This window comes from Parasteatoda tepidariorum, chromosome 12, assembly GCF_982258835.1.
Source record: "Parasteatoda tepidariorum strain Cologne lab strain chromosome 12, Ptep-v5.0, whole genome shotgun sequence".
Classification (NCBI taxonomy): Eukaryota; Metazoa; Arthropoda; class Arachnida; order Araneae; family Theridiidae; genus Parasteatoda; species Parasteatoda tepidariorum.
In genome coordinates this window covers 58,445,766-58,467,473 of record NC_141766.1, presented here as the reverse complement: position 1 = coordinate 58,467,473, position 21,708 = coordinate 58,445,766, and the positions used below count along the sequence as shown (strand labels likewise).

The 21,708-nt window shown below is 27.0% G+C and overlaps 1 protein-coding gene across 2 annotated transcripts in view; it reads right to left on the bottom strand.

Moving 5' to 3' along the window:
• The window catches only part of LOC107453493 (transcription factor RFX4), a 78,652-nt gene that overhangs the window by 38,661 nt on the left and 18,283 nt on the right, over positions 1-21,708 (bottom strand). For both annotated transcript variants that reach the window (XM_043047116.3, XM_043047115.3), the window contains exons 2-8: positions 16,109-16,147; positions 15,857-15,920; positions 8,554-8,677; positions 4,874-4,935; positions 4,714-4,791; positions 4,434-4,464; positions 760-858 (exon numbers count right to left, since the gene is read on the bottom strand). In XM_043047116.3, the coding sequence (XP_042903050.1) occupies positions 760-858; positions 4,434-4,464; positions 4,714-4,791; positions 4,874-4,935; positions 8,554-8,677; positions 15,857-15,920; positions 16,109-16,147 (497 nt within the window). The remainder of the gene's footprint in view (positions 1-759; positions 859-4,433; positions 4,465-4,713; positions 4,792-4,873; positions 4,936-8,553; positions 8,678-15,856; positions 15,921-16,108; positions 16,148-21,708) is intronic.

The window sequence follows — 21,708 nt, the reverse complement described above, 5'->3', positions numbered from 1 at the left end:
TGTTATATAGTCGGATTTCTATTTAACGAACTTCCATTTTGCGAATTTCTGTATTTTGCAAATTTTTTAGCGGAACCAAGAATATTTTGGAAATTTCTTCGTAAAATAACTTCCAAATAGCGAAGTAAATTTTCTATTTGACGAACTTTTCTTAGAGATCCACTTTCCGTATTTCCCAAATTATTTCAGAACATTTTAAACTTGTTAACGTATTTGATGGGAGAAATGATCTTGAATTGATTTTTGAAGATACTTAACTTTTAGAGAAAGCAATGAAACCCCTTTCCCTTTTTGTTTGCATTTCAAACGAAAAACTCAGGCAAAATTAACGGACTTTATATATAGTAATTAAACTTTTGAACACATGTGGTTATATGTATGTTTTAAATTACTTCTATAATAAATGCAGGTATAATTTTATACATAAATTTAGCTTGTTTTAGTTGAAAATATATGTAGCATGATACTGTAACACTGAATAATGTTTTGCTCTATTCCTGCTTTTCATGCAGATTTCTTTTATAGCTACGATTTATAAAATAAATAGTAGATGCTAGTTTACAAGATAAAAGTGTATCAACTGCTATTTTAATTATGTCAAGTATGCATGAATTTAAAACCTGTTTTGTGTCATTTAAGTATTTCAAAAGGGGATTTTCTATTTAGCGAATTTTCCATATAGCGAACTTATTATCGGGATTTAGCGACTTCGTTAAATAGAGGTCCGACTGTATTTCAGTAACGAAAGAAAGTTCTTACTTTTTCAATATCTACAGAAGGAGGCAAATGAAGATCTTTGACACTAGGAAATTCAGGAAGAACTGTCCCAGCTCTAGTTCTAGTTGAATAGAGGGGAGTCTTGAAAATAATAACAATAAAAAAATTAATTTCAAACATGTATATTTTATTAAAGATTATAATTATGGTATTTAACTTACTATTTTCCATTGAGAAGTCAAACGATTAAAAATACCTCAATTATTTACAATAATAATAAACAGAAATTATGATTTTATAAAAATTAGGTCTCACCTTTTAACATGGTTATATTCCGTTATAAAGTTGGAAAAGCATTCAAAAATAAAGACTTAGGTTATATTTAATTCTTAATGACTTTTTCGCAGGTTTTTTTTTCAAGTGCTTGCCCATATGAATTAAACGGAACCAGGTTCAAATCCCACTGGTTCTTTTGCTCACTTTAATTACAGTGTTAACGTTGAATATCAATATGTATCTTGGGTTTGAGTACCGTCGATCAAATCATAGTAGTTTTTGTGGTTTTCTCTTTCATGTAACGCAGTTATGCGTAGTTTCTATTTTGTCTCGATACTTGACCACGACTGTCTTCTGAATTGGTTTAGAAATTGCAAAGCTATGGATTTTCTCATGAAAACGCCGCCTATCCGCTATGAGGAACGGCTTGTTCAATGTCAGTGATTATATAAAATATAATTTGCAAGCTGAAACAATTTCTGCGGTCTATTAGTTTGATCGCGGTACGTAGACTATTGAAATGCCAAATTAAAAAGAAAAAATTTGTAATATGTAAACAAAATTGTGTTTTTATGGGAAGAGTTTCCACCAATTTATTTATGTAGCATATTACTCTACGCTAAGTTTTCTGAAAGATTGTTGCACATTTCTATCTTTATGGGTCGAGTTTTCACTGATTAATTTATGTTAATGTACTCTACACTAGGTTTGTGAAGGATTGTTGCACATTTCTCTCCTTATGGGTAAAGTTTCCACGGATTAATTCATATTACATGTGCTGTACACTAAGGTTTCTGAAAAATCGTTGCAGAGTTTTTCTTTATTCAATTTAGCGAGAGGCTATCAGATTTTCAAAATTCTCTTGTAATTTGCTGAGTGTAATTCGTATCTAGAATTTAGCTGATTAAAAAAAAAAATCAAATATATAAAAATAGGGTTCATAGATTCATTCGTATAAAATAATTACTAATTTTTTTCACTATTTTAGTGTTGTGTGTTACTATATTAGTGTTTAGTTTTCTTCTTGTGCTGAAATGTATAGCATCAAAATGTATAGCATTATGTTCATTTGCAACATATACAGTGCACAAAAGAAAAAAGAAAAAAAAAAGCGGAATGACTTTTGATCTTTTCATCAGGTTCTAGACTCATTCTTAATGTTTCGATGGGGTGCCCTCAAATTAATTAGCGCAGACGATATTTTAAGACAGACAGTACTTTTCTGGGAAATATGGTTTATCATTAGAGCGATCCAAAGTTTGGATCCCTTAGTTAATGTAAACTTAACTTTTTGCAAATTTCACCATGTCTTGAGAACTTTTAAAGGGAATCTAAATTTTTTTTCACACAAATATAAAATTCATTTATCTGAAGATAGGTCCATGCAAAAAATAAACATTAGCAAATATTTATTATTATTTTATTAAATAATAAAATAATTTTAAACTGTAAGGTACACAATTTTTTACATTATTTTAAAGTATGTAATTTTGCATGGCAAAATACAAAATTTGATCGAAATCGGTTGAATAGTTACTAAGAAATCGAATTTTAAAAATGTTACCTTTTTAAAATTTGATTTCTCAGGAACTATTCAACCAATTTCCCTCAAGTTTTGTATTTCGCCTTGTAAAATTACGTATTTTAAAATGCGTGAAAATTTTACACCTTCAATATAATTTTTTTTCGACTACTATTGTAGAAAAATACTCAATTTTCAAAATTTCTGAAAGGCATAGACAGATGATATTTCACATAAAATAAGTTTCAGATCAAATAGCATAAAAGAGCTAAAGACCTCCCTCGCCGATAGGTCTTGCCGATAAGCTAAACGTTCCGTAGCGTGATGGTATTGGGCTCGATTCCCGCCGTAATCCTCGATATATTTTTTTTTTGCTTCTTTCTAATTTGTGCTATCTTTTCGTCATTTTGACAAGAGCTTATGTGCTTATATATGCATGTGTAACATTACATAACATAGAGCCGCGATGGCTCAGGGGATAGAGCATTCGCCTTCCTATGAGATAAACCGGGTTCGAATCCCAATGATGGTCGGTCGATACGAATCCGCATCCGGCTTGCACTGACCACAGTGCTAACGTGAACTATCCTTAGTGGTAGACGGATCATGGGTTGGAGTCCCTTTGCCGTCAGGCTAACCGTGGGAGGTTCTCGTGGTCTTCCTCTCTCCATGTAACGCAAATGCGTGTTACTTGCATCGAAAAGTCCTCCACGGAGGCAAATTTGCCCCGATACTTGATCAAGGAGTTCTCTTGTCTTCTGGATTGGGTTCAAAATTACAAGGCTGCGGAGTTGAACATTAGTAGTCTTAAACCCCTCCAAAAATTGGATCGGTTGTTCTACGACGGTTATAAAATAAAATAAATAACATAAAAAAGATATAAGAGTAGGTTTTAATTCGCAATCAACTTATAGTTGAAATAGCAATTAGAAATAGCGAATAATAAAAAGTAAAACTTCAGGTACAAGTTTAAATTGATGGAATAAATGTGTAATTAGACTTGTTGAACCCTGAACACTGCACAATCTCAACGTTTGAAAATCAAAAGTAAGGTAAGATATGTAGATGGTAGTTTACTTTTCGCTAAGGAATCCATTATTTGGCTATTAATATCTATAAAATATTGCCAAACTTCTTATCCTAAGGGATACAGACGATTATGAAAAACAATAAAGACTATTTAATAAGGATAAAAGATAGTAGCAACCATGTAACGCTTTTCGAATGTTTTGTAAGATATTAGACAGTTGTATAGAGAATCTCTAAATATAGAACAGATTATCGTTCTCATGTCAAGGTTGCTAAAACATTTTCTTTAACCATTATATTTCTCGAAAAGAAAATTTATTGAAGCATCAAATTGATTTTTAAATTATAGAAAATAAGTTACGCTTATTTTTGCATGACATATGTCTAAACTTAATGTTATCGCAAAAGGATAACTTAGAGCTATATCAATCTAAACGAGACATCTTAATTTAAATAAAATAAATAAATTCAAAATAAAAAATTTCATATTTTAGACAGTTAGAAAAATTCTCAAATATCTCTTATTTATTTCGAGCGGGGTTAGAGATTAATTCAAAAAATCGCGTGGAGACATTGAAAAAAAAATTACCATTTTTTATATGACAGATAAATTACACCGGAGGGCATTTTTCTTAAAAAATAAATGAAGTGATTTATATGTCATTAAAAAACTAATTTGTCAGGAAAAATAATTTTCCGATTACCATATTTTTAATATATTTTTGACTTATATCAAAAATACTGATAAAAGCCATTACACTGAATTTATTATTGATTTTATTTTCCACATGTGAAAACGGAGCTCCACATTCCTGAATGTCACTAACATTAAAAATAAGTAATCGAGCGTATTAATTGAATTGGATTAAATTCAAAGATCTGAACTCACCTGTTTATTGGCATCCCTCCTAGGCTCGCAACTGAAAAAGAGTAATTCAATGTGTACTTCCCTTTATTTTCTATTCAATTTGAATTAATATGTCGGCATAAAGGAAAAAGTCATAATGACATGCCAGGGAAAGGAACGATAAATCCATGGCAACTCAAACCCAACCCTCCTAAGTGCTTTCTTCGATAGAATATTTTTTTTTTTGATGATGATCGTTCGTTTCCCGGACATGTTAGATCATGCACGAAGCATTTTTCAAGACAACGAATTCTTAGCTTACCCAATAGCTCCTTTCTTTGAAAATGAAACTTGGAAATAGGCAGAATTCTCTCGGATAGCTATTCCGTAATAGTGATACCTATGAAAAAAAAATAGGATGAATTATTTGAGGATAGTTCGATCTTTCGCTTGAATAAATATAAAAATGAGATTTATTGTACCTAGACTGTCCTCTTGTTCCTAATCTTCGTGTAGTCAGAGTTGGAAATTGTTGTCGGATAATCTGAAAATATAAAGAAATAGTTTAATATTTCTGAGAATTACGTGAATAACTATTTAAAGGATTTAATTTAAATGTTTTTAAAAATATAAAAAATCATAACGTGATCTAGATTTTAAAATTCTTGAATATATATAAAAATCGCGCTTCTTGAATTTCGCTTCATTAGAATCAAGATGTGTTTCTTAAGGTTTTGTTAAAATATAATTTCTTAATAACAAGGTGTTCCGTAATCATTTCCTGAATATATATTTTTTAAAAATATTTTTTGAAAATGAAGTCAAAAAAATATACATATTAAAAGATGCTTATCGATATTTACAGAAAGAAAAAAAAAAGGAAAAACGCTATCGAAATCAAACTTGATTTTAATTGGATAAAGAAGAGAGGAAGGAAGGTCTAAAAACATCATAACCAGTTTATTTCACTTTATTTTATTACCGTCGTTGAACAGTCGATCTAATTTTGAGTTAAGAATACCAAAGTTCAACTCCGTAGCCTTGTAATTTTGAACCCGATGGCAAGGGAACTTCGGTATCAAGCATTGGGACAAACTAACCTTCGTGGATGAGTTTTTGATGGAACTGCCTTACATTTGCGTTACATGGAGAGGGAAACAACGAAAACCTCCTACGGTTAGCCCGGTGGCAAGGGGATTTTAACCCACGATCCATCTAACACTTAGGATATTTTACGTCAACACTGTCTTCGGTGTGAGCTGAGAGCAAAATTCGTATCAACCAGCAACCGCTTGAGATTCGAAACTGTATCACATTATTTAGAGGCGCGCGCTCTATCCCCTGAGCCACTTATCTGGGGAAGTTTGGAGGAGATTCATATAATCACCTTTAACTTTTTTTTTGTTCTGGTAATGAAACAGGTTTTTTAATATCGCCTACCTTAATTATGATTTGGAAACTTTTTACAGAGTTTTTCTTTTTTCCTCATTTAAATAATTAATCTGCCACCCTAATACATAGACTTTTTCAATTTTATTTATGGCAATGATCTTAAAATCATGCATTAAGGGTGGTGATTACAGAACACTCTGTATGTTAAGTTTGAGAACTTATAAGTAAACTAATAATAAAATTTCTCTGATTGTATCGAAGCGTTTTCCTTGTGTATTAGAGATTTAAAAAAGTTTGAGTTTTCCTCCAAAAAAAATATACAAATGTATCAAAATGATTTTTTTTTTGTTTATTTATCGACTGATGACACATCCCTGATAATTACACCAATTACCACGACAATTACACCAACTACCATAAACCATCAATGTTAACGATTCAATTTAGGAACATTATAACTGAATTTTAAAGCAATAAAATACCGAAAACTCAAGTTACCACTTTTCCCTTTATGGCTAAATTGCATGATTTACACATATCTTAAATTAATAAAAATTTGAAACCAAATTTATTTCACTACGTATGAAGTTAATTTAAATGCCAAACATTATTTACTTAAATGTTTCAAAAGTTACTCTGAGAAAAAAAAAGGATGGTCTAAACTACTATAATATAATAAAACTTATCTTTCTTTCTGACTCTTTGGAAATACCAAATAGCTTAGTAATTTTGTACCGAAGCTCTTTGGTAATGATAATGGTAAAATTAGCAATAAAATACAGTTTAAAAACATGCGATAATATTTGGTAACTGTGGTAAAATTTGGTAATTTTATCATGATATCTTTAAACATGGCATAAAAACCATTTATATCTTCAGTTTTGCATATTTTACTATCTGTGTAGTAGTTAGAACTAAAATTTTGAAAACCAGAATTTCCGGTGAGCCGTTATCATATAAATAGAAAAATTACCGTATATTGGCTCTACTGAATATATTGAATGATTTTAACACTGTATATTTTCATTTTATTAACCAGAATAATGTTTTTTTCTTCTTCTTTCCTCTTACTAGAAATGTCATTATCATACAATCCTTAGTATATATATCTAATTTCATTTGAATAAATATTTAATTACATTAACTTTTGGATCAACAACTCGAATAGAATCGGACTTTAAATTCATATGATTACTAACAAGGTGCTTTTTTCCAATGTTTTTTTCCCGATTTTTTTCTTCCGGTGCTTTTTTTCCCGTTCACTATAGGCAGCAGAATAATTAAATAGCGCAAGTGTATTTCCATGTGGACGACACAATGGGTAAAAATATTTATGTTCTGAATAAAGTTTCATATTTTTGAATAGTCCGAAAAAGTGTTCTTTGATATAACATTGTAAATAACTCGGTACATTTTAGCTTATGTAGGTTAGTTTTAAAATAAAAATAAGTTTTAATTGTATGAATATCCAAAGATAACAGACTAACAAACTTAAATAGAAGGAAAAAACTCATAATAAGTGTTATTTCCATATTACATGCACGGAGAAAAAAAAATATGGTAAAATTACCGTACTGTATCGTAATGGCATTTCTGGTAAAAAAAAAAAAAAAAAAAAAAAAAAAAAAAAAAAAAAAAGAACCATAAAAGGGGTAATAAAGCTAAAATATACTATATTTAAACCATTCATATGGCAATGTTTCCGTTCATACGCTAATGGATTGATTGAATGGCATGGTCTAAGGTATCGTAATAAAACTAACAAATTTTACCACAATTACCAAATTATATTGCTAATTTCTGCAAAATAATTACCAAAACGCTTCGGTAAAAATTACCATGTTTCTTGGAGTTCCTATAGAGCCAGAAACACGGTAACTTTTATCATATTCTGGGAGATTTGACCGTTCTTTTTTCTTTTTTTTTCTCATTGCTATTATCAACATGGTGTTGTACCTTAAACTGGTTTTATTTCTATCAAAAAATGTTAAAATAAACGCAAGGAAAAGAAAGGAAAGAATTAAAAAATTGCATTTAGAAAAATTTCAATTTTGGAATTAGGCTCAGAGTAATAACAGTCGGAAAAAATTTCTTCGAAGAGTTTCAAAGACTACAGAAGGAAAGACTACAGAAGGATAGACTACAGAAGGAAAGACTACAGAAGAAAAGACTACAGAAGAAAAGACTACAGAAGGAAAGACTACAGAAGAAAAGACTACTGAAGGAAAGACTACAGAAGAAAAGACTCCAGAAGGAAAGACTACAGAAGGAAAGACTACAGAAGGAAAGACTGCAGAAGGAAAGACTACTGAAGGATAGACTATAGAAGGAAAGACTACAGAAGAAAAGACTACAGAAGGAAAGGCTACAGAAGTTTTGATTACAAAATATTTCAAAAGAATATTCAACTTAAAATTTTATAAAATGAATGAAAATGTAAATTTTGTTTTGCTTGACATCTCTTATTTGAATATAAACCAAAAATTAGATTACTACAATAAAAGCCAAAGTGAAAAGCAAAAGGGAATTGCGTCTTGCTTTTGCGAACTTTCTTTCGTAAAGGGAATCTTTTGAGATTTTCTTATTTTTCTTTGCTAAAGGGGAATTCAAAATTACCAAAAATATGCTTACGCAATATTTGAGCGGTTCCTTACTTGAATTATTACTTTCTGGTTAGAAAAAATAATGTAAAATTGGCTCAAATTACAACACTTCTCCCTACATTTAAAAATAGAAAAATATTTAGAAAGAGAAAAATTGAATATTGTACCTTTCCAAATGAGGCTGCATTTACAGGTTGCATATAGTTTTTCGCACAGAAATCCACATAATGCATATAAAGTGTATTTCTAGGTATGCATACTCCTTCTGCCGTTTCATAGTTTTCTTCCAACCTTCAAAATAATAGGTTATAAAAACAATCATTGAAAAGTTCATCAATATAACTTTTTCATTTTTCATACAACTAAATTTATATATAATATTGCCATGCCATTTACTTAATCTTACATATATTAGTGTAATTTATCATTAACTTCATTTAAAGAAAGAGAAGGAACATATAATAAAATTGACTTTCACAATATAGGTTATAAAACGATTATTTAAATAAATAATCAAAATTTTTTTCATTCTTCATATAACTAAAAATATATATTACTGCTTTGATATTTATTTTACTTTGCATATCTTAGTTTAGTTTATTATTTTAAATTTTATTTAAAAGAGAAGGAATACATAATAAAATAAATTTAGCAAGCAACCCTTGTAATAAAAAAGGGACATTCTTTTAAGTGAAAATTATTATTCATACCCACTCCTTCTGCTTCATTATTTTCTTCTGACTTTCAAAATATAGGTTATAAAGCTAATATTTAAATAAATAATCAAAAAAAAAGCTTAACTCTTCATACAACTAAAAATATATATTATTGTTTCGATGTTTATTTTACTTTGCATATCTTAGTTTAGTTTATTATTTTAAATTTTATTTAAAAGAGAAGGAATACATAATAAAATAAATTTAGCAAGCAACCCTTGTAATAAAAAAGGGACATTCTTTTAAGTGAAAATTATTATTCATACCCACTCCTGCTGTTTAATTATTTTCTTCCGACTTTCAAAATATAGGTTATAAAGCTAATATTTAAATAAATAATAAAAAAAAAGCTTAACTCTTCATACAACTAAAAATATATATTATTGTTTCGATGCTTATTTTACTTTGCATATCTTAGTGTAGTTTATTATTTTAAATTTTATTATTGAAAGAGAAGGGATATATAGTAAAATTAATTTAACAAGAAATCCCTGTTATTATAAAAAATAGGGAAATTAATTCTACTCAATAATTAATTTAAAATAATTATTAATAAGTGAAAATGATTATTTATAGACACTTCTTCTATCGTTTCATCGTTTACGTCCAGCCTTCAAATTACAAGTTATAAAAACAATAATTGAAAAATTCATTTATATGACTTTTTTCATTCTTTATACATCGAAAAATACTTATTGTACAAATGTATATGCGCAAAATACAAAATACAAATGTATATATTATAACTTAGCTATTTATGTTGCGTTGCATATACAAAATAATGAAAACACTGGACAAAATAATGAAAACACTTCTATAATCAGACATTTCTTATCATATTTTACAAGAAGTATTTGAATAATTCTATAATTTCAGCAGTATTTAGATCTAGCGATCTAGTTTATCGCTGACTTAAAACAGATAAGGAGCATATAATGCGATAAATTTAGCAAGAAAACATGGTAAAAATTACAGAACAATGGAAAAAGAGAAAAAAGAAAAATAATTATAAAAATAACAAGAAACCGGGAGAAAAAAAATTCCGAAGAAGGGACGAAAAAAAATTAAAAAATCCGGAAAATAAAAGATATAATCTTTTCATCAGCTCAGACGATTATATCCGCAATTTTTGCGGATATAATCGTGTGAGCTGATGCTAATATATATATATATATATATATATATATATATATATATATATATATATATATATATATATATATATATATATATATATATATATATATATATATGTGTGTGTGTGTGTATTAAAAATTATTTTTTTCATCTCGATGCAATAAATAAAGCTCATTCAAATTCTATCTAATTTTTTCCCTTAATGATTAACCTTTTAACCCCTCAACTCCCCCATCTCACTAAAATCCTATCAATTCCGTCCAACTCAACTCTATAAGGGGAGCGATCTTTATACTAACCGCTTTTATATTACTTTTCGAATTACAAACTAATTGATTTGTCGTTTCCCATCACTTTTCATCAACTAAGCTGTCACGTCGTTCGCTTTTATCGTACATACGCCATAGAACTGCGGAGATTTTCGAATTTGGAATGTACTGCGCCGTTTTTAACCGGAGCGGCACGTTTTAAGCACGTGACTTGTCACGTGAATCCTCTTAACCCGGTCATGTAATATGAAATATTTGTCACATAAATAAGGGATTTTCACCACTTTGTACTGCCTCTTGATGTTAGGGGGAGGTTCAGATTGATGAAAAATTCTTCTCTACATTACGTGATTTGGTATGTTACAGTAATTAATTTTAAAGGTGATTTGATTAAAATTAAAGATCGAAAAAATGTGTTAAGCTATATATTTTTAAATTTAAGGAATTATTTTCTAGAAAAATTAAAAATTTAGTTAAGAAATTTGGAGACTAGTTTGTTTTGAACAAAAATGCGCGTTGAGAAAATTGTCAGAGCTTGAAATGCGCATTTAAAAATAACATATGAATTTGTGGAATTATTTTCTAGAAGGCGTCAAGGAAAATCAAAAATCTATTTAAAAAGTATATCATCGGAGACTAGCTTGTTTAAGACAAAAATGAGAAAATCGACATAGATTGAAAAGCACATTTAAAAATAAGATGCAATCAGAAGTTGACAATCTATGCAATTTCTGCATATTTGGTAATTTTCTTTTTTCTTCAGAGGACATAATTTTTTTGTTGTCTTTTTTCTCTTTTAAGATTTACCCCCTTTTTTATAAATATTTTTTTAATGAATTTTTAATAACATTTGTCATTTTACACGCATTTTGCTTATGAACTAGTGTTTCCATATAACTTAGCATAAAATTTACAATAAATTTTGTTAATTTATATAGCAAATATTGATGTTGAACATAGTTCTTCAAGATGAAAAAAAAAATTCTTCAGAACAATAGAAAATTCTTCAATTTGAAGAATAATAAAAAAGTATTTTTGATAATACAGTTATGTTGTTCTTGAAAGTTGAAACTAAAACTTATAAATTCCTACAATTATCTTTATCGGGCATTTTTTTCAAATTACATAATTACAAATTACATAAGGTAAATTACATATTTATATGAACCTTTTAACGCAAAATTTTTAATAATCATATACTTCATACTTTTTCATTATTTTGTACTAATTTAGGTCAAAATAAGCGAGAAATATTGTATTTAGCATTTTAGTAATTTCTGGTTATGAAATAGAGCTCCGGTCAGCAATGTCCCTTTTTGCGTTAAATGTAAAATTTTCCAAACAAGGCTCACTTCCAAATTATGTTTCAAATTTGCAGTTATTTAGATCTAAGAGAAACTGTAATTCATCGTTGAAATTTCTTTCATTTACAAAATCAAATATCTATAAATTTTTGAATATGAATGAAATAAAAAATTTCAAACTCCTCTTTTTGAATTTTATAATGAATTTTATAATCTTTTTGAATATGTTAGAACAAATATAGTTAGTTCCGAGAATCCAACAGATTTTCTTGGTAACAAATAGACTGTATTTTATGATTAAAAAATACCAAAATATATTTTTGCTTGTAATTAGCGTACATAAAAGCATACATATAAGGGACACTATCTCATTTTTTTTTACCCAAGAGTTAATATTGCTTTATATCTTACTGCATGTATAAATAAAAATTACGATCTAGAATTTTCCTTTTTATCAAAAGAAGCTAATATAAAACATATTTCCGAAAATTTTTGAAGGCATTAATTTTTAATTTAACGTGATTTTTTTCTTGCATTTTTAATGGAGCTTTTTTAAAAAGAATTTTAATGGCATCAACATCTGGATCTAAGACCTCTTGATCCAGATTTCTTGATAAATCTGGATAAATAAGACTTTTATCTAGGTTTATCCAGAATATATCTGGTATCTACTATCTAACACCTATATTTCTCAGATATAAATTCTTTCCTTGATATTAAACATTTGAAATAATAAAAACATAATATATTGAGAATAACCATTGCTGTCTTAAAATGTTTATTCTATTAATAAATTTTAATTCGAAAAAACACGCAATCACTTCTCCAATTTACAATGAAATTTTAATGAATACAAAATTTGTATAACAAATCCCTTATTTTTTTTTTAAATATTATGAACAAATAACGATTGTATTTACTTAAACCATAATTTCTATCTCTACCGAAACTTTATTTCTAGCATCTAAACTTTCTATATCATCTTTCTTTACGAAGAAAAAAGCCAAATATTTTAGTTCTCAATAAACATTGTTACACACGTTCACTCGGCGGGTGTGTTAATAAATTAGATTAGAGAATTCTTGGCTACCAAAAATATGTCATGGAATGTAATGTATTCCATCTTTATGATATATTTTATTTCAGTTTTGTGTGCCTTATGACGACTTAATACATTTAAGTACACCTAATATATTTACTGGATGATAAATATTTATATTTAGTTAAAATATGTAGACTCTATTTCGCAATAAATTGTTTTCGCGTGTATAAATAACAGGTGGTTTTTATCTGCGAGTTATTAATAGTAAAAAAACAGAAGTTATAAATAGTTTAACTCCTTTCAGTTTTTAAATTTGTTGTAACTCGTAGTATATATTGTTAAAAGTATTTAACGTAACATTTAATCAATAATATTGAACTTGAAAGTTAATTTACCAAGAATGATAAAAAGTAATTGGTTGATTAAGAGGCAAATTCTAAAATTGTGCAATGTTTTGAATTTTATGTAACGAATTATTAGAATCAAGAGTAAAATTTTACAAATTTGCGCAATAGGAATTCTTAAAAATTGATTTGTCTTAGATTTTATGCAGCAGAAATAACTGAATAAAATTAGTTAAAAATAATTTCATATTTGTCTAAAGATTATTTTTAAGTAAAGTGAAAAAAAAAATTTAATATTTTAAAACATGAAAGAACTTTACGTTTTAAAAGCTTTTTTTTTTTTTTTTTTAAGTTCTTTTCATAGCCTGTGCTTATTTTCGAATCGTATTGAGTGTTTTCGTTAACAAAAAGATAATTCTCGCACCTTCATTTCTTTTTTTTTTACTAGTTCCTTACTTTCAATATAGTATTTAAAAAAATATGTACACAAAGAGTTTTTAAATTTTTTTTTAGTTTAGCATTAGTTTAAAGTAATACAATTCTGCATCAAAATACAGTTCTTTTTTATTTAAACTTATTTATTTTAATATATATATATATATTTTTCTGCACAAATGGAACAAAAATTATTCATTGACAATTTGTTTTAAAATAGTCATTAAACTTTGTCCCCCCCCCCTCCCTGGAAAAATGCTTCTCGAAGTTTAAATTTCTACATGATGGAGGTAAGACGGGTTCAGGATAAAGTTTTCATATCATAAGTTTGCTATCACTTAATTTAGACTTACTTGTGAATTTAATAAGCCTAATTCTTACTTATGAATTGAATTTAGGCAAACTTATGAATCCTTGTGTAGGTTAATGTAGTTATTATTTTCTATACCACGCATATTTTTAGACGACAGACATTACAATTGTAAAATGTCCAAAAAATAAATAAATAAAAGTTATTGTCTTAACGGAAATCAATCATCTCATTGAATCCAAGAGTTTCTACGGTAGCTACTTAATTTTTTAATGCAGTATCCCCTTAATATAAGTCAGTAAAATGTTTAAGACTACTCGGAGAAAAAAATGTTGGTATAATTAGCTTATTGCATGGTAATGACATTTCTGATTAAAAAAATACATTTATAGTTCATAAAACCAAAATATGCGTACCATTTAAACCATTCGTTGGATCTTTTGTGTTCACTTTTTTAGGTATATAACAGTCACAGTGAAATGTTTTTTTTCTTTAAACAAATTCAATTGAAATTTCTGTTTTCAGTTTTTCTTTATTTGTTTTTAGGGTTTTCGTTTCTATCATTTTGAAAAAGAAAATTTTAAAATAACAAATATAACCTTCGGTGTAAAAAAATGAACAACTGCCAGAGACTTTTCTGCAATATTTATACTTGAAGTACACTAAGAAAAAAAAGTATGGCAAAAACTGCAAAAATATGGTAAAATTTACAGTATTTCTGACTTTATGGTAACTTTTAATCAAAAGCGCTTTAGTAATGATTTTGGTAATGTTAACGAAAAAATATTTTTTTATATTGTCTAATGAAATTTGGTAATAGCAGTGAATTTTGGTAATTTTATCATAAACCCTAAGAGCTTGGCAAAACAAAAATCCTTTATTTGACTAAATTTACTTTTCAGTTTTGTATTTTTAACTAAATGTGTGGTTTAAAACCACACGTGCATGCTAATAAGGCATTATAATTTTGAAAGGATATAATTTTGGCAACATAATTTTGAAAACTACAATTTCCGGTAAGCCGTACCATGTGAAGGAAAAATTACCAACTGAATGGTTTAAACTTAGTATATTTTGGTTTTACTAATCAGAGCTGTGTTTCTTTCTCTTTTTTTTCTTACTAGAAATGTCATTACTATATAGTATGGTAATTTACCAGAATCTATTTCTCCGTGTAACTGCAGAAGAATTCCCCAAAGTACAGTCGAACTCGTTTATAACGAGCACAAAGGGACCGTAACATGTACTCGTTAAATCCGAGTGCTCGTAATAAACGGGTCCTTAAGGCAGGCGTGCAACCAGAAGAGGGGTGGGGGTTGGGAGGTCAAATTATTGAGTTTACATAAAATTTAATTAATACTTACTTACTTTAATTAAACACTTTTATTAATTTAATGATAACTATCCCCTCCCCCCAACCAGCAAAAAATTTCTAGTTGCACTACAGTCTTAAAGGAAAGAAGCAATAAACGGAAAGAAAAATAAAGGAAAAGATTCTTACCAAACCATTTATTTTTTTCATTAATCTACATATTTAAAATAGTAGTTTGTTAGCTTACTTTGAAGTTTCAGTTCACGGTTTTTTTTTTATTTCGCGCGCATTTCTTATCATTTTGAAAAAAAGATTGCAAGACAGAAAAATATTGCTCGCTAAAACCGGGTCTTGCTCGTTAAAAGCGACTTCTGTTCCATAGACTTAACATTGATCCAACCAAATATTCTCGTTTCCCTCGGTAAATCCGAGTTCTCGTTAAATCCGAGCTCGTTATAAACGAGTTCGACTGTATATAGTATATAGTGAAGGTCATTATTCGCGAGTTTTTACATTTAATATCAGCTTAATAATAGACTACAACAAATCTCATCTCCCTCCCAATATAAATGAAGAGTAAAAAAATGAATAAATTTCTTACCAGACTAGAGTAGCAGGCGTTGAGTGTGGTCGGAGAAGGGTGTGGCCGTTTTTTGAATTACCTCCTGTAATGGAACATCATTTTATATTATTATTTATTTTTTACTTTACTTGAAATTTTAGAAAGAAAGATTTAACCTGGGAATAGTAATGTGGATAATTTTGACTTACATTAGCAGCTTTATTTGGATAGGTTGATAAACAAATAACGTTAGTATTCCCATGTTATTAAACCAGCTAAAACTATACTAACCTCCGAGTATATCTCTAGAATTTTCTGTCCACACTGAATCTGAAACAATAATTTTTAATCAATATTCTATAGATATATATAATATGTCGTCTCTAATATTATCTATTATACCAAAAGATATAAGATTAAAATATTTCTATTAAAATTACCATATTTAAACTACTGTATAATTAGTACACTCCTACACAGGGTATTTCGTAATCAAAACTCTTAATATGTATTTTTAAAATCCGTGTACAAAATGGAATTCACAAACTCATCACATGGAAATAAAGTGCTCTCGAATCCTGATGAATTACTTTGTAAAGAAAGCGAGATAAAAAATATCAAAACCAGCTTTATCCATAGATAAAATTTGAAAAAATGCTTTAATAATTACTTCTAACCCTTTTTTAACTTCCTCTGTCAATAAAATGTGCTTTATTAGTTTTTTTTTTTTTAATTCACTTTATTCGCTTATAGTTCTTCAGATTTCGGCAACGTTTTTTTTTTCTCGCTTAAATATTCATTCGCGACTTGTGCTTAGATATTTTACTCTAGTTTTAGGAAGGATTATAAGAGTTTATATTAAGAGTAGTCATTATAGAATCCCTTGGATAAGAAAGTTCTAAGTGGAATAGTTTTTTAAGTGAAATCTTGAAAGCACTAAGGAAATGTCATGGTTGGCTGACAGTATCCAGCAATTATTTATTGAATAAAGTAAGTTTCTGCTTAAGTAAAAGAGGTTTTCAAATTTTTTTTTAATTTTAGTTTTTTAATACTAATACATACTTAAAAACTATTTTTTAAATGCTCTCAAATATCATTTATGATATTCCACGAATTCGTAAGCGTTAGTATATCATAAATAATTTTTAATAAAACAATATGAAATGTGGAATATGGTCTGGTAAATAATATTTTCTCAATTCAATAACCTATCACAATCATTTTAATTTTTGATAAAGGTTATTTTAAATTTATGTAATACTAATTTATTATTTAACTGAAATTATAATTGTAAGAACACTGCTTTTCATTTTAACTAAGTGTATGAGCATAAAGTATTTAATTTTATTAGACTTCTTCTACTTATCATTGCGATCCTAGCTTTTATTAGGTTTTTATTTTATTTATTTTTTTAATAGTAAGTATTTGCTTATTTTACAAATATTTTCATACACACATTTATGGCTTCGAAAATAAAAATCTAAAATTTAATCACTGATTTTTAAAGTTTTAACGTGTTTAAAAAATTCTACATAGTGCAAACTTAAACTAATGTAATAAGCTGACTAATGTATTAATAATGGTAACTAATGTATTAAGCGTATTTAATCTATTTATTTTTATTCGATTACTTATATCTATTATTATCATCCCAGCTTTTTTTAAAAAAGTACTAAATATTTACTTATTTTACAAATAATTACATAAAAAAACATTAAAAAAACCACAATCACTGATTTCAAATGCTCTTAAAGTGTTTACAAAATTATATTTGTCGCAGACTTAAAATTAATGTATTGAATGTATTTGAAATATTTATTTTTATTGGATTACTTATAACCATTATTATTATCCCTGTATTTATTAGTTTTTTTTAAATTGTACATATTTACTTATTTTACAAATATTTACCTACACATTAATAGCATCACTGTTTAAAAAAAATTTGAAAGTTAATTAGTGATTTTTAAAGATTTTTTAAAGCATTTACAAAATTCTACTTGGCACAAACAAATTGTCCAAAATCAAGAGTTTCAGGTAATTGGGGCTACCAAGCACTGCATTTTAAAAGGAAAAATAGATCCATCTACAATGTTTCGGAGTTATCAACTTTTCCATTTTATCTGTAGAGTATTTCGCAATGCTTTTTTCTCATATGTACACTTTTAAATTTGTATATTTTTCATACATAAAATTTTTCTCATATGTATGACATTTTTAAAAATTTCTGTAGTTGTATAGTGGAAATTGTTTATTTTCTGCACTGTGTTAAGTTTTCACGAATCCAAATATGAAGATTTAAAATTATTAAACTTTTTTGCTTTGCCAAAATATTTTTTATTAATAAGTTAACTTGAAATTTTTAACAGAGTACTAAAATGTCAATAAATAATTAAATACTTAATTTTAAGAAATTATTTTAAATTGTAAAACAGTTAAGGATTTGATAGTAAATAATAATATAAAATATATAAATATAATAATCATAGTAATATAATTATAAATGTTATTATATTTTCATCATACATTTTTTTTTATATTAGCATATTTTTATCATATTTTCATCATATATTTCTTTCATGTTATCATATTTTTACCCAATTAGAGTAGAAAACAGCATCGGTTTCTTTCTTTCTTATTTTTTTCTGATGTTCTTAGTAATATAAAAATAAAATTGTTAAATTTAGTTTTAATGATTGATTTTCTTTTAAAGGTAAAAAGCAGAAATCTAGAGAAAAAAATTCATCAGAAAAAATTCATTGTAATACTGACTTTTTTATCATATATTTATGACATTTTTACCCAATTAGAGAAAAAAATTTGCGCAGGTTTCTATGTTTCTCATATTTTTTTCTGATGCTCTTATTAATATAAAAAATAAAATTGATTAATTTTGTTTTAATAATTGAATTTCTTGTTAAGGTAAGAAGCAAAAATTGTTCAGAAAAATTCATTGAAGTACTGACTTTTTTATCATATTTTTCTGATGTCCTTAGTAACATAAAAAATAACATTGTTAAATTTGGTTTTAATTGATTGATTTTCTTTTAAAGGTAAGAAGCAAGAAGTATAGAGAAAAAAATCATCATAAAAAATTCATTGAAATACTGATTTTCTTACCATATTTTTATCATATTTTACTCAATTCGAGGGAAAAAAAACGGCACTTGTTTCTAGGTTTCTCATTTCTTTTTCTGATAATCTAAGTTATATTAAAAATAAAATTTATAAATTTAGTTTTAATAATTGATTTTCTTTTTAAGAAGCAGAAAGTATTGAGAAAAAAAATCCATTGACTTATGATCATATTTTTACCCAATTACAGTAGACAATACACTGCAAAAAATTTCAGAAACTAATTTTGACTTGACAAAAATGTTTGCGAAAATCTCAGTGCATTTCATTTAATATCATACAGTACCGCTCAAAAGTATCAGTACACCTAGAAACTTATAAAAAAATGGCAAAATTCAAAGTGTCATAACTTCTTTAAAAATGATCAAAAATGCTTCTGCTTTAGCTCATTTTGAAGCTTAAAATCTCTACTTTTATGTACTTTAATTGTTTTTAATTAATACATTTTGCAACTATGTTCAATTACACTCTAAACAATCATAGAAAATTGTATTAATTTTTTGTGAAGTTTGACGCGATGTGCGGGCACAAAGGGGTTAGATATTGTTAATTTTTATTAGTTATACCATTAAAAAATTTGGACTTTTAGCTTTCATTTAAAGAAAAAAAATTCCAATAAAACATGTTTTTGACGAAGTTATTGTCAAATAAAAAAAAAGGTTTTTTTTTTCAGAATTTAATGATTTTTCAGCAATTATAATGAATTTTAGTGTAATTATAATATGATACGAAAATTTTTTAATTAAAATAAATTAAAATTTAATATTTCTCGATAATATTATTTCATAATTTATTATAACAATTTTAATTTTTTTTTTGGAAAATATAATAATGAAATAAGAATCAACGTTTACAATTTAATATTTTGAAATTTATTTTTTCGTATTTTTCTCAGAAAAAATTTGAAAACAAAAATGTAATAATGAAAAAATATTTTACATCATATTTTGCTTTCTTCAAAATATCCTCCCTGCGCTTTTATAACTGCAGCACACACTCGAGGCATCCGATCAATCAGCTTTTTTAATGTTATATTGTCTATTTTTCGCCACTGCTCTTGAAGGACTTTCCACATATGATTTATGCTGGTTAATGGATCGAAGACCGAAGTTAGGAGGACGAGCCTAAATAGTTCCTGTGCGGAATTCATTATAATTGCTGAAAAATCATTAAATTCTGAAAAAAACCTTTTTTTTTATTTGACAATAACTTCATCAAAAAACATGTTTTTTTGGAATTTTTTTTCTTTAAATGAAAGCTAAAAGTCCAAATTTTTCAATGGTATAATAAAAATTAACAATATCTAACCCCTTTGTGCCCGTACATCGCGTCAAACTTCACAAAAAATTAACACAATTTTCTATGATTGTTTAGAGTGTAATTGTACATAGTTGCAAAATATATTTATTAAAAACAATTAGAGTTCATAAAAGTAGAGATTTTAAGCTTCAAAATGAGCTAAAACAGAAGCATTTTTGATCATTTTTAAAGAAGTTATGACACTTTGAATTTTGCCATTTTTTTATAAGTTTCTAGGTGTACTGATACTTTTGAGCGGTACTGTCTTTCCGAACAATTGAGAAACATTTTTTTTTTTTTTTAATTTTCAAAAGTAGGAAACTGAATAGCATCGACGCCGATTCAGTTTAAGAGTGTGGCGTAGCTACCACTACAACTATTAAATTCCAATTCACTAGTATATGAGACATGTTAACTCTATTCTATCTTAAAGTGTTTTTTGATAGATGACGGTAGACATTTTTAGTAGCCTAGCCTCACAAGAGGTTTCCGAAGTATTAAAAAACGCCTACAGGAAAAGCTTCAAAATATTAAAAAAATCCGAAATTGAAAGAAATGATTTCAAATATTTCTGAAGTACTGCGAAACGTTTCTGAAATATTTAGAAATGTTTTTGAAAATTACATGCACCATAACATTCCCATATATTCAGAAACGTTTCGGGATCTTTTTTATGGTGCAGCACCGTTTCTATCTTTCTCAATTTTTTTGTTGATGTTCGCAAAAATATAAAAAATATAATAGTTAAATTTAGTTGTAATGATTAATTTTCTTTCAAAGGTAATAAGCATTCATTAAAAAATTCATTTTGAAAAAATTCATTAAAAAAAATTCATTGAAATACTGACTTTTATTTATCATATTTTTATCATATTATCATATTTTTACCCAATTAGCAAATAACTAAAATAAATAAATAAATAAATCAGTACTGACTTTATGTTTCTCTGATGCTTTTAGTAATATAAAAAAATAAAATTGTTAAATTTAGTTTTAATGATTGATTTTCTTTTAAAGGCAAGAAGCTGAAAGTGTTCAGAAAAAAAAATTTCTTGAAATTCTAACTTTTTGTCAATCATATTTTTTTCCTCTTTAGATAATTTTACAAAAATGGAAATTAAAAATATTTTGGAAAAATTTTGTTTGTTTTAAATTAGAGATCGATTAAAAAACGGCAAAACTAAATAAAAATCGTAAAACGTAGGAAATTTTAAAATTCACGTGAAACAAAAAAAATTACATGTTTCGATTTATCATTTACAATAGAAGTTAACAAAACAGCTAATCAACTATCAAATTCTCATTCATATTTATCGTTAAACTCTTTCAAAAAGTTTCAAAACAAACCCTTATAAATAACAAAACACGCTACAAAATGCTTAAAAAAAACAAATTGATTACTTTTATCTTTTGCATAGTAACAGCTACTTTAGAAAACTTTATTATTCTTTTTTATT